The sequence below is a fragment of the Girardinichthys multiradiatus genome, chromosome 18 (assembly GCF_021462225.1).
Source record: "Girardinichthys multiradiatus isolate DD_20200921_A chromosome 18, DD_fGirMul_XY1, whole genome shotgun sequence".
Classification (NCBI taxonomy): domain Eukaryota; kingdom Metazoa; phylum Chordata; class Actinopteri; order Cyprinodontiformes; family Goodeidae; genus Girardinichthys; species Girardinichthys multiradiatus.
In genome coordinates, this window is record NC_061810.1 from 46,246,032 (window position 1) to 46,259,327 (window position 13,296).

General features: G+C 39.4%; 1 protein-coding gene across 4 annotated transcripts in view; it reads left to right on the forward strand.

The window, feature by feature from the left end:
- Positions 1–13,296, forward strand: part of eml2 (EMAP like 2) — a 38,722-nt gene extending 25,426 nt beyond the window's left edge. For all 4 annotated transcript variants that reach the window (XM_047392068.1, XM_047392069.1, XM_047392067.1 and 1 more), the window contains 18 exons: positions 703–731; positions 1,764–1,893; positions 2,164–2,313; positions 3,647–3,716; positions 4,422–4,532; positions 4,636–4,731; positions 4,833–4,967; positions 6,144–6,243; positions 6,326–6,480; positions 7,148–7,273; positions 7,360–7,491; positions 7,575–7,642; positions 8,503–8,591; positions 8,679–8,776; positions 8,923–9,010; positions 9,113–9,208; positions 10,287–10,417; positions 11,428–13,296. In XM_047392068.1, the coding sequence (XP_047248024.1) occupies positions 703–731; positions 1,764–1,893; positions 2,164–2,313; positions 3,647–3,716; positions 4,422–4,532; positions 4,636–4,731; positions 4,833–4,967; positions 6,144–6,243; positions 6,326–6,480; positions 7,148–7,273; positions 7,360–7,491; positions 7,575–7,642; positions 8,503–8,591; positions 8,679–8,776; positions 8,923–9,010; positions 9,113–9,208; positions 10,287–10,417; positions 11,428–11,553 (1,930 nt within the window). In that variant the 3' untranslated portion in view covers positions 11,554–13,296. The remainder of the gene's footprint in view (positions 1–702; positions 732–1,763; positions 1,894–2,163; positions 2,314–3,646; positions 3,717–4,421; positions 4,533–4,635; positions 4,732–4,832; positions 4,968–6,143; positions 6,244–6,325; positions 6,481–7,147; positions 7,274–7,359; positions 7,492–7,574; positions 7,643–8,502; positions 8,592–8,678; positions 8,777–8,922; positions 9,011–9,112; positions 9,209–10,286; positions 10,418–11,427) is intronic.

Consider the following 13,296-nt stretch of genomic DNA (forward strand, 5'->3'; position numbering starts at 1 on the left):
ATTTGTTTTAATAGTTTTGAAGTACTTAATGTGCAGAAAGTTTGTTGCTCTTGTTAAGTGTATTCAGTTTCAACAGAGTCTTTGTTTTTTGTGACAAAAAGTGGTTTCAAACAGCCAAATTTGACTGTTTTTGCAACCGAGGGAATTGTAGTAGCCACCTTTCATCCAGCTGACTGGCAGTGCATAGCAACCAGGCAGGGGAGGGGTCATACTGCCATTTTATGCTTCAAACAACCAGAATAATCTGTTTTGTGGTTTTTAATGATCAAATGACCTCTCCTGAGATGGGTTGTCAGATAGAATCAATGTCCACCACTCTGTCCACCCTATGAGAGGCAACAGCAGTTTTCTTTAACTTAAAGAGTAGAGTGTTGCTTCGTGAGTTCTGCAGCTCATCCTGTGCAGCTAATAGCTGTGATCCACATTGTGTTTCTGCTGACTCTAGTGTTTCCTTCTGCTGTCCAGTCAAGTTAGGTAATGAGGATTGAAGCCTGGAAATACAGAAGCAATATAATGGAGCACAATGTCAAAGGGTTGGGGAAACAATTAACACCTCTCACTCCATTTACTAAATGCATGGTTGATTGGGTCTCTGGCTCCATGTCTCTGTTTTCCCCTTTCAGAGTGAAAAACGGTCTAAATGATCTAATTCTGTTGATCAGTTTACAGATGGTTGATCTTTGTTTTCTGTCTTTCCTTCAGCAAATCCAAAGAATGCACCTACAATGCAGGTAAAACAACCTTTTTTATAAATAATGCTTTGTTTTTTGTCTTCTATCGAGTGCAACATTTTTACCTTTTTTTTTTTACCACTACAAACTTCAGTATATTAAATATGATAGACCAAGACAAGGTATTGGATAAGTGGGAAGTGGAAAGAAATGGATGCACTGCTTTATTGTATTTTTATTTATTTTTAACCAGAAAACCCTGTTTACTCTGATACCCCCAGTTAAAAACCAGTGCCACCAGTTTCTTCAAAACGTTTGTCAGAACGTTGGTAAACAAACACAGATTTTGTGAAGTTTAAACCAGGTTTGGGTTATAAAATACCACAGAACTCTGTTCATTACATCTGAGAATAGAGTAAAACACAACTGCAGAGTCTACAAAGACTTGGCTGTCCACCTAACCTGTAGGCTGGGCAAGAAGGTCATGAACCAAAAGCAGCCAAGAGGCCCATGCAGAGGACCTGCAGAGACCCACAGCTCAGGTAGGAGAGGGGCAAGAAGAAAGTTATTGTTGAAAGAAAACTACCTGAAGGCATAATTAAGGATTTAAGGAGGTCACGTAGGGACATGTCAAATGTGCAGCAGTCACCATGTCTCCTTTTTCTTCCACTTCACTATTATGCACTACTTTATGTTGGTCTATTGCCTAATATCCCTTTTAAAATACAATGTAATTTTTGGTTGTCAGAGTTCTAAAGGTGGGAATGTGTAAGTTGCCTTGCACTTCCGAACAAGTTGTTGCTACTGTATTTACATCATAACTGAAAGATTACAGAGTCTGACAGAAAACTAGCTATTAAAGACACTGCTGTAAACACTGCATATCCTGGTGAGTTTTGTATTGTTCTTATCCTCCTTTAACATTGGAGATATTCTGTTATTTGGAGGATAAAACAAAGTTTTAGATATTTTTCAGACTTTAGTTTCCTTGAATGCTGCTCTGCTTTGTTTAGGCTTGACCTTCATGTCTCTGGTGTTCTCTCTATTGACCCACTGATTGATACTCTGTATTTTTGTTATGTTCTCCCTCAGAGGACGGCTACGTCAGGATGTTCCTCCGAGGGCGTCCGGTCACCATGCACATCCCAGACCAACAGCGGGGGAGCTACAGCCTGGACCAGAAGGTGGCGCTCCCGAACAAAAAGCTGAAACTTCAGTGGGTGTATCCTTCAAACTGACGAGGGAGAACAATAATGAAGGCTCTGTTTTCTTTATTCATTTATGGTCAAATACATTTTTGTATAATTTTCAACTCAAGGATGTGACCCGTCATTAAATTTGGGTGACCCATACGGACCTGTTGTTATTCTGGACCATGAATAACCGTTTTCTACAGATTTGTATTTCAGTTCTTGTCAAACAGCAATGAAGTTTACTTTCTGGCCAATCCTAACCCTCTTCAGTCATCTTCTCTAACTTAACCGTGGTCCAGATACGGGTACCGCGGCCGTGACTGCCGCTCCAACCTCTACCTGCTGCCCACCGGGGAGATCGTGTACTTCAACGCCTCGGTGGTGGTGCTGTACAACACAGAGGAGCAGCAACAGAGACATTACCTGGGCCACAATGATGACGTGAAGTGGTAGGAAACTGACTTTTATAGCATAAAGTCTTTGGACCTGTCTTCTCTAATGTCTGTAACACTGAAGCATCCAGTTCTAAAGAACTTTAGAGTTTTCACTGGAACCACAATGAAGGATGTAATGATGTCATTTCTAATTTTCATGTGAGCTTCCTGTAAGATTTTGAGTTAAACTATTAATTTCGTAAAAAGCCCTTAATGGCCCGGCTTTACCACTTTCCCATACCAGAACATTTGCTGTTGTACTCAGACTGGATCAAACGTTTCTGTGGAAAGCTATCAGAGTTCTGGACCTCCTCCTTTAGTATCAAGCTTAATAAACCTTTTTTTTTTTTTTACAGATCTACTGATTAAATTCAGACATTCTTAGCAAGATATTCCCACATTTTTGTTTCTATATTTTGCATATTTTGGTAATTAACTTTTTAGGTTTTCTTATTTCATTTTATTCATTTGTATAGCTCTTTAAAACAGCAGACCTGGCAACAAATGTGCTTTACACCACATACATAAAAACGGACAACATCATACAATCAACAACAGGAATAAAAATAAAACAATAAGAACCCTGGAATAAAGTGCCACCAAACTACTGGATAATAAAAACCTTTCTGAATTAAAAGGTTTTAGGTTTGAATTTAAAAAGGCCAGCTCAGAGAAAAGAGCGTAGGTCCGGAGGCAACAATTTCAGTAGAAGTGTTCTTATACTTATTTTTCTTTAAAGTTCTCTACAGAAATGTTAGTTTTATGAAAGAAATTGTTAACAATAGTTGAGTTACCAGGTGTTGTGCTGTAAGATTGTCACTTTATTTAAGGCAGTATTTAAAGCAGAGGTCAGGTTCTTGACCTCTAGATATAGATTCTCTTGAAAACACACTTAGACTCACAGATGGTTCTTGTAGAACCTCCTGGGCCATTTACTGTATTAATTCACGCACAGAAGTTTCTTTCTGGATGCCATCTCTTAGTTTTCAGTTTCATGTGAAAAGTCTCTGAGAGCTTCTGTGTTTGTCTAATTAAAACTATGATTTAATTAGTTGGCACCAGTTGGTTTGCTAAATGAGCTTTCTCCCTGGAGCCAGATCCATGTAAACGCTCAACCCCTCCTGGGGCATGCTGGGAAAAGGACTCATCTCTCCAGAAAGGGGTGTTTCTCTAAGGTCTCTTGTTATGACTGAAAACAGTCATTTCCCTCTGGCTGCACCAGTGTTCACACTTACAAAGTGATGCATTTTTGCTTTATGTCATTTTACATCACTGGGAATGTTTGGATTTGCTGTGGAAAAGTATTTGGCGGACCACATTAGTTATTTTCCACATTTAATCTTCTCAGCCTGAGTGTTCATCCGGACATGGTGACCATAGCAACAGGTCAGGTGGCAGGAAACTCCAAGGATGGAAAGGTAACGTGGATCTCACACATTAAGCTACCTCTCTGCATGTGTTATCAACCAGGGGAGGAATATTAGAAGCTGTATGTGTAACACCCTCCATCCTTTATTGACATTTGCTCCTTTTTTCACATCTTAACATCGTTTTAAAAATATCTTGGTGAATAAAAATCTGTCGCAGGCTTTGAGCAAAGAACACCAGGAGTCCTGTACACAACAGCACACAAAGCAAACCTAGATAAGGAAAAACCAGTTCTACTTGGGATGCATTTGTTGTCTTTAAAGAAAATCCGAATTCACATTATGACCAGAGAAATGAAACAATGACGCTTCTATTCTTTTATCTAGGTGGAATATAAAGAACTGGTGGCACATGTGTTGTTGCTACAGAGATTTCTGAGTGTCAACAGAAACGCAATACTTGAACATTTGTAGCCTAAGCTAATTATCCTTGTCCCTTGCTCGGATTTTGGTTACACAATACAATAAAACACCATTATATAAAGTTTTAAACACCAGAAGTTGAGAAGGAGATAAAAACAGGGAGACGAGCTTCCCATTTTGGGGAATTTTTATTAGTATTTTTTTTAGTCTGTTTTTCCTCCAGCGTTTCGTTTGTGTGAGAGCAGAAAGGTTTTCTTCATCATGTATCATTTAACTCTGTAGTTCCACACGTGTTTGCTTACGGGTTTTCCTTTCCGTCTCCTGCCTGTTTAGCTGCTCGCTCCTCATGTTCGGATCTGGGACTCGGTGAGCCTCAACACGCTGCATGTGATCGGGATGGGCGTGTTCGACAGAGCGGTCACCTGCGTCTCTTTCTCAAAGTCGGTAAGCAGCGTCTGGTCCTGTGCAGCAGGCGGAAATGTGACGGGACTGTTATTTTATTTATTTTTATCAAAGGTTTACTCTTTGCTTTCTACTGTATATTCAGAACGGTGGTTCCTTCCTCTGCGCTGTGGATGATGCCAACGATCACATCCTGTCAGTCTGGAACTGGCAGAAAGAGAAACAACTTGCTGAAGTTAAGGTAAACTGCCTTTTTGTCCAATATTTTAGTATTTTTTAATAAAGACTAAATGGGCTGCAATCGAGGTTTAGAGTAATGCTAAATTTATTTTGCCCCTGCAGTGTTCCAATGACTCTGTGCTGGGGGCCGTTTTTCATCCCATGGACACGAATCTGATCGTCACCTGTGGAAAATCCCACATTAACTTCTGGACCATGGAGGGCAACACGCTCACCAAGAGACAGGGGCTGTTTGAGGTAGAGTCACTACAAGGATCCCAAATTACACAAATAAAATAAAAGCTCTGAAGCTAATCTCTGCTAGGTCCAAAACGCTTAAATATGATATATGAAAGAGTCTAAAATTCATTTTATTTGCTGATGATGTAACACGATGTTGCTCTGGTAAATGTTTGGAACAGCTTCGGAGCGAAGCTGAAAAGGTTTAAAGAAGTTTTGTAAATAAATTGCATCAAATTTTAGCAAAACTAAACAAAAAATAAAAATGTTGTTAAAGAAATCAGAAATGTGAGATTGATGAAGCTCTATAAATGGTTTGAAACATAGACGTTAAGATGTCCAACACAATTGCAATATTATGTGAAACCAAATGTATGTCAGAACAAAATACCTTATACTCATTATGCTGCCCCCCTAACAGTGGTTTAGACTGCAGATCAGTTGAACTCAAGAGAGTTTGCTCCTGGCAGATTTACACTTAAACTTATTTTCATTCAACCCAGAAGTTTGGTTCTGATAGAAAATGACACGGGCTTCTCTCAGGAGATGAACAATGGAAAATCAATATGTTTTTCTTTTATTATAAAATGGCAAGTTGAAAATAATTTGTACCCTTCTTATTAATCAAGGGGGAAATCTTTATTGGCATTGCAGAAATCAAACCCTTCTTAAAAATGCTGAGCATCTTTATGCAGGTTTCCACTGGTAGGTTTCTTACTACCTCCAAGTCTTTGAGGTTGAATGGCCTCTTTGCCATCACCCTAAGCTTTAGATGCCTCCACAGATTCTATATCAGATTAAATGTTTAATATTACTGTAGGGCTGAAGTAACTTTGGTAAAATTAAACCTAAATAATTGTGGGCTGAACTGTACAGAAAATATAATGTATGTTCAAAAATACTAATACAAAGGTAAACGTGTGTGTGTGGAATACCTGGAGACAGGTGATAAATAAATGAGGTTTGTTCAGCGTATTTTTAGTATAATCTTATGGTTGGTGCCGTTTATACTGATAGTTAAAATAAAAAGGTGTGATAAAGTTCTCCTTGTGCTACATGTTTAGGTTGATGGTTTTTGTGTTTGCTACTGAACTTAGCATTAACATTTTTAACAAAAACGAGTAAAAAGCTAACGGTAACAAGCTTGCATATAAAATATATCAAACCTGTGAATCCTTCGATCTGTTTCTGTAGAAACACGAGAAACCGAAGTACGTGCTCTGTGTGGCTTTCGCTGAAAACGGAGATGCCATCACCGGAGACTCCAGTGGGAACATCTATATCTGGGCCAAAGGTGGGATTCACATCAGGCTCATCGAAGATCGCTCTGTGAATACAGGAACATCCAACATGTCTGGTTTTCTCTGTTCTGCCAGGCGGTAGCCGCATCAGCCAGGTGGTCTCGGGTGCACACGAAGGTGGGATTTTCTCCGTCTGTGTTCTGAAGGATGGCACCATGGTGTCCGGAGGTGGGAAAGACCGCAAGGTGGTGCTGTGGGACCACAACTACAGGAAAAAGGCTGAGATGGAGGTAGGAGAGTCGTAGCTGTGGAGTGTTCTTATAAAAGGCACGATGACAAGAAAAATAGATTATTTCTTTTTTGTTTGCTTTCTGGTTTGTTTGTGAAATAATCCAATGGTTCGTACACAGTCTGGGAAGATAGATAGATAGATAGATAGATAGATAAATAGATAGATAGATAGATAGATAGATAGATAGATAGATAGATAGATAGATAGATAGATAGATAGATAGATAGATAGATAGATAGATAGATAGATAGATAGATAGATAGATAGATAGATAGATAGATAGATAGATAGATAGATAGATAGATAGATAGATAGATGTATTTTCAGGCTTTATTCCATACCCCATTGTCTGAATGGTGTCCTTTCTTTCTTGTGATCTTCCTTCTTCTTGCTTCTTTGCATCCTGTCTTCCTTCATTTCTTTCCCTCAGTCATTCCATTCTATCTCTTCTGTGCCCTTACCTCTTTCCCTTCTTGTGTTTAACCTTCCCCTCGTCCATCCATTCTTGTCTCCTGCACTTTTGTCTTTCTGTTTTTTCCCTCTCGTTCCTCTCTCTGCTCGTCCGATATTCAAAGCCTGTCCACTGTGTAGATAAATTCTGGTTCCTACTTTTCTCTCATAAATCGACTGGATGATTTTAATTGCTGTCTGCTTTCTGTGTCCAGGTAGGTGAATCCCTAGGCCCGGTCCGGGCTCTGGCTGAAGGTAAACCAGGTGAACTTTTCGTTGGAACCACCAAGAACGCCATCATCAGAGCGGCCTTCCCTGACACCTTGACCCCTATAGTACAGGTATAGACGCCTGAAAATATACCTGTATGCTTCAACCCTCCCAGCGTTACTGTCTGGGGTGTGTTAAATCTGACTTGTGTTTACAGGGTCACACAGATGAGCTGTGGGGTCTGGACGTCCATCCTTCCATGGAGCAGTTTGCTACCTGCTCACAGGACAGACAGGTTCACCTCTGGGACACCATCACCCACCAGCCCCTTTGGAGCAAGACCATCGAGGTGAGGAACAAAAAATAAATAAAAATGAAAAATAAAAAAATCAAGCTAACTTAACTAAATAATTAATGAGTTGTCTCCTACAGGATCCAGGAAGGTCTGCAGGTTTCCATCCCAGTGGGGCCGTTCTGGCTGTCGGCACCATGACTGGAAGGTTGGTCCAGCAGCTGTTTGACTCAGCAGCAGCAACTCAAAGACTTGTTTGTTTTGTACAGTTGCCTCCATAATCATTGGCACGTCTTGTAAAGATGTGTAAAAAGCCTCAAAATTAATCTCAGGAGAACCCTTTAATTCATCTGGCTTTATAAATTGGATCACAGATCCTCCACTGCGGCTTATGGTGTTCATGAGGTTCATCTTTTGTTTCACGGTACACAAACTTGAAGGTTTTGTAGCTGAAAGCTCAAATTTGGGTTTATTCGACCAAATCAAATTGTTTCAGCTTAGGAAACTCTTATCAAGGCATTTTCCTGGCATGTTTCCCCAACAACCGGTTAGCATGAAGATGAATCTAATGGTGTCGTCTGTGAACGATGGAAAGATGATCTCGGGTCACCGTTTAGCCTCGTTTATCACAGTTTAGGTTGTTTTAAACTTGAACCTTAGTGCTGATTGTTGTTCTGTGTACGTTTAGGAGAGTAGCTCTTTTAGCAGTTTTTATGTCTGAAGAGGATCAGTGCACATCAGCCTTTCTTGAATGGCCTGTTCTCTTGTCTTTCTGATTATGAAGAGTGGCTACAAAAATGGGCTTTGGTGTCATATTTAGACTTCAGTGAAACAGGAGGTCATGAATTACTAAAAGCATTTCAGTTCTACTTATTCTCTAGGACGTTTTAGGGTTGCCGATAGTTGATTTTGTGGTGATTTTGATAAACATATTTCTCAATGTAATATTTGTTTTATTTTACACTGAATACATGTGCTCTGTTTAAAAGATGAATCTACCTGGGGAGTGAATAAATGTGGAGTGTGCTTCATCAGTCTTCATTCACCTGGGGCATTTTCTCATTCCAGGTGGTTAGTGCTGGACACCGACACTCGGGATCTAGTTTCTATGCACACTGATGGCAATGAAATCATTTCAAATGTCAAATACTCTCCAGGTAAACGGCCATATTTCCCATGTAACCTATAACTAGGCTGTTTTTCTACAAGCTGCAGTCTGAACTAGGAGCTGTTTGTGATTGCAGATGGTAACTTCCTTGCTGTTGCTTCCCATGACAACTTTGTCTACATCTATGCTGTGAGCGAGAACGGCAGGAAGTACAGCCGTGTTGGGAAATGCGCTGTAAGTCTGTACTTGCAGCTTTACTTTTTTTTTTTTTTTGTTTAATATAAAGGAAAAACATTTTCAGCATCTTGGGAAAAACTTGGATTTAGATGGGAATTATTGGAAAAGTGTGAATTATAATGATTTGTTGGCTGCTTCTTCAGGGTCACTCCAGCTTCGTTACCCATCTGGACTGGTCTAAAGACAGCCAGTATCTCGTCACCAACTCAGGAGACTATGAGATCCTCTTCTGTACGTCGCATCTATTTTTTTGTTTGACTCTCAGCTTAACTGTCTCTCCTAAAGTAGAAAAACTCATTAAGTTACAGAAAATGAAAAACTTTACATTTGCAGGGGAGGGAACCAGTGGTAAACACGTGACCAACATGGACACAGTCCGTAACCTGGAGTGGTTTACTTCTACCTGCACCTTGAGCTTCAGCACCTTTGGTAGGTCCTTTAAAAGCCAATGATTAGAAATCTGATGGGTTTGAACTGTCGCAGGTTGCATACCTGGCACAAAAGATGGAATCGTTTCTCTGTTCTTGGAGGATGTTCAAGTTTTTTTTTGTAGCAAAAGAAAAATCATGGCTATGACAGACAATAATTTTATATAACATATAAAGATTTTTAGTTTCTAAAATGTACAAAAATAACTGGGGAAAATACCCTGGAATGTCTATGTTGATGAAATCATCACAATGATTACTTTGTTGCAGCTCTTCGGCTTTTTCCTGACTGCTTAATTCTTTAAGGGCTTCATTAATGTAAAATAATATCCTTCATCAAATGCATTTCAACATTCATGCATATAGACTTTGCAGGATAGAGCCTCATCATGCATCCTTTTTTCCCCAATTTAAAACAAAAGTTTCCAGTTGGATTTAGATGAAAGCATCAAAATAAATCCAATCAGAACTGTCATCGCAGTATTTTAGTTTGCAATATCACAAACGCAAAGGGCTCCTCGGATGCAATATTCCAATTTTTGATCTGTGGAAGGTGCTACATTAATGGATTAATATTTGATTAATGTGTTTACACATTGTCCCTGGGAAATAAATAATAGTTGACTTACTTGTAATCCTCACTATGTCTGTCTGAACAACATTAAATGTAGCTAACTCAAACTGTTTCTTTGCTAAAATGTGTCCAGCCTGCAGCGGTTTGGCACGTATCATGCAGATTAGAAGCTGATGGGGTTCTTCACCTAGGGAGAAATAAAATGGTTTTTACTGTGCATGTTGTTGCCAGTCCCTCCTGTATCCAAAGCTACTGGCTACATGTAGTGATGCTATCTGGACTGTGAAGCTACTGCATTAAACGTCACAGACAGAGCTGTAGCTCTAAATGGCAACAAGAACCAGATACATGTCCAGTTTTCAACTTTAATGGCTTTAATGGTGAATTTTGTATTTTCTTACTAATGCCCTGTGAGTCCCGCAGGCTGGAAGTGTTGCATGATGTGAATATCAGTATTTGTCTCCCACTGACTCTCCTGCTGTCTTCCTCACTGTGTGTCTCCCAGGAATTTGGCCAGATGGAGCAGACGGCACAGACATCAACGCCGTGTGCAGGTCACATGAAGGATCCCTGCTGGCCTCTGCTGATGACTTTGGCAAAGTGCATTTGTTCTCCTTCCCCTGCTCCCAACCAAGGGTCAGTCACATTCACTGTCATTCGCTTGCAGGATTAGTTTGCACACTATTTGACATTTCATTTTCTAAATAGTTTTAAGAAAATTAATCACAGTTAACATGAGCACTTTGTGTTTATTTACAAGTAATTGACTTAGAGTTGAAAAGGGAAAAAACCTTCCAGAATGTTGGCGTGTTTGATCAAAACCAGACCAGGAAAGTTTTAATATGAGCTTTTTAGTTTCTTTTACAGGTTTTAATTGAGCTGTAAACCCTAACAACAAAATAACTTCCACAAACTAAGACTCTCAAGTAACAAAATGTTTTAAAGGTATAGAGTTTCCTTTTAAACACATCTTTATGTGGGACAATAAACAAAAAGGATGTGTACTGGATGAAAAGACTTTCCAAAGGTACTTTCAGTATTTCACTAAACTATCACAATGTCATAAGCAGCCTCAAGAAAGTTTGTTTGGGGGAAGAAAATCAATTTAACGCTTTTAAATTTTTTTTTATGTGTTCCGATAAAATATGATTAAATTAAAGATATAACGTTCCGGTAACTTCAGCTTTATTTCAGCTACATTTTAAACACTTTGAAAGGGAAGCTGCTAAACAGACATCCCATGATTTTTAAACCATGGTGCTTCAATAAGATGGATGGGTTGTGCTACTTTAGTTTCCAGAGCAAGTCTGTCCATGTTTTTCACCACCAGAAATAATACAAAACAGACATATTTGTCACGCTTGTAAGCAAGGGAAAGTTGTAATAGCCCTGTTTTAGCCAGCTGACTGGCAGTGTGGACCAACATGTCATGGAGGGGCATTGCTGTATCACTCTATGCTCCATAAAGCTGGAGAAAACTCGTCATCTCATCAAATGGGCATTTTGTTGCAGTTTTTTGAACTGCAACTGTAAGAAAAACGTTGGAATATGTTAATGGCTTCAACCAGTCTGTCTGTGGGCCATACAGATTAAAAATGTGATTAAATCTTGTTGATTTAAACTTTTTTTTTTTTTTTTTTTAACAGGCTCAGAGTCAAGAGTACGGCGGCCACAGCAGTCACGTGACCAACGTTGCCTTCCTTCATGACGACAGTCACCTGATCTCCACCGGCGGGAAAGACACCAGCATCCTGCAGTGGATCGTTGCCTAGACGACACTCTTCTTTCTCACATCTCTGACCCCTCACCTCTTCCAGATTACCCTTTCCCGCCAACAGGTGGCAGCACCCCTCTGTGCCTACAGGATCATAGAAAACAACTGGAACGACCCACAGATGTCAAAGCAGAACACAGTGATCAGAAATAATAAATGTAAACGTTAATGGAACAGAAAATGAGTTGTTGTGGTGCAGAAATGTAATATTACCTGGTTCCCAGCTGGACGCTGAAGGTGGCGACCACACCACAGAGCTATTATTTTTAGCATTAGTACTTCCTGTGCCTGAACGGTACTCATTTCAACCCCCTTTAACTGGAACTCCTCGTGTTTTTAAAAGGCGCACTTTGGGCTAAACGTGGCTCCTTTATTACAGAGCAGTTCTGAATGCATGTTGCACAGTTCGGGTTTGGGTTGCACTCATTCTTAGGTATATATTATGATATTGGTTTCTATTTTCTGAATGAAGTGAGCTTCTCATGAGGTTTTTGCATCATACTAAATAAAGTATGATACAAAAACCTCACAAGAAGCTGTCTTCATTCCAAATATCTACAGAATCACAGCTTGCTTGGCAAAAAAAAAGGAGCTTAGATGGATAAATCTAATGACCAGGTTAAAACTGCTCCTTTTGGGGATTTGTTTAATTCCAAATGCAGTATATTGTTCTGAGCATGCACGGGTCTCTCCTTAAACTAAAAACTACAGTTTCACCTTTAAACTTGAAACACACTCCTGCAGGGATTTAGTACAGTTGAATGTAAATTTTATCAAAGTTTTGAATTCCAAAGTTTAAAAAGAGAGGCTGGTACGTGTTGGGAAAAATATACTGACCCCAAAATGATATCTGATCCTAAAACAGGTGGAATTCCTCCTCTTAGCATACCGAGGATGATCCCATTGCCTTGTTCTCTTCCACTTTTCCTTCAGCTTGATTCCCAGCATCTGTTGATGTGCAGATTGTTCCTAAATGTTCATCATGTGTAGCTTTTGGAGATGGTAACCAGTACAAAGTGTCTGTTTCATTTCATCCCTTACTCCCCATGCTGCGGTTTGATTGTACTACTGTAACTGTGCTTAGAAGGCACTAGATGGCGCTGCCGTTTAAGAGAATGAGCATGACCGAGGCTGCCCTCCTGCTGTAGATGCTCCTAATGTCTGTAAACTTCTATATTCCACAGTAGATCTGAGTGGCTGTGTTATTTTAATATTAATCTCTAACAATAATGGATGTTAATATAATTGTGGCACTTTTAGCTGTAGAAAGAAAGATAATGTAGATGCTGCTGTGAGCTTGAGCTGTGCTTTGCCTTCTGTTTTGTTAATACTTTTTTTTTTTTTTATCCAAATGTTCTGAGGAATTTTCTCTTACACTGTAAAATTTCAGAACAGTCTGAATAGAATGGAAAAATATTAAACAAAATTAAATAGTTTTTCTTAAGTCCCTTCACTGGTGAATATTTGGTGGTGAAGTTTTCTTTGAATGTGTATTTAACATGCAGCATCACATGACTAAACATTATCAGGATGTGGTTGAAGTTTAGTCGTTATATTCCACCAAACTGTGCACATCTGATTATGACCTTATGATGTTTGGCCACACAGTGATGTGTAATTATCACGCCTCGTGTCTTATGGTTGAAGAATAGAAGGTTTTTGTGGGTATAGAAAATGGATGGATGGGTTGTCACAACAAATTAAATAAAAACACTTCCCAGTAGTCGTTTCCTCATCTGAA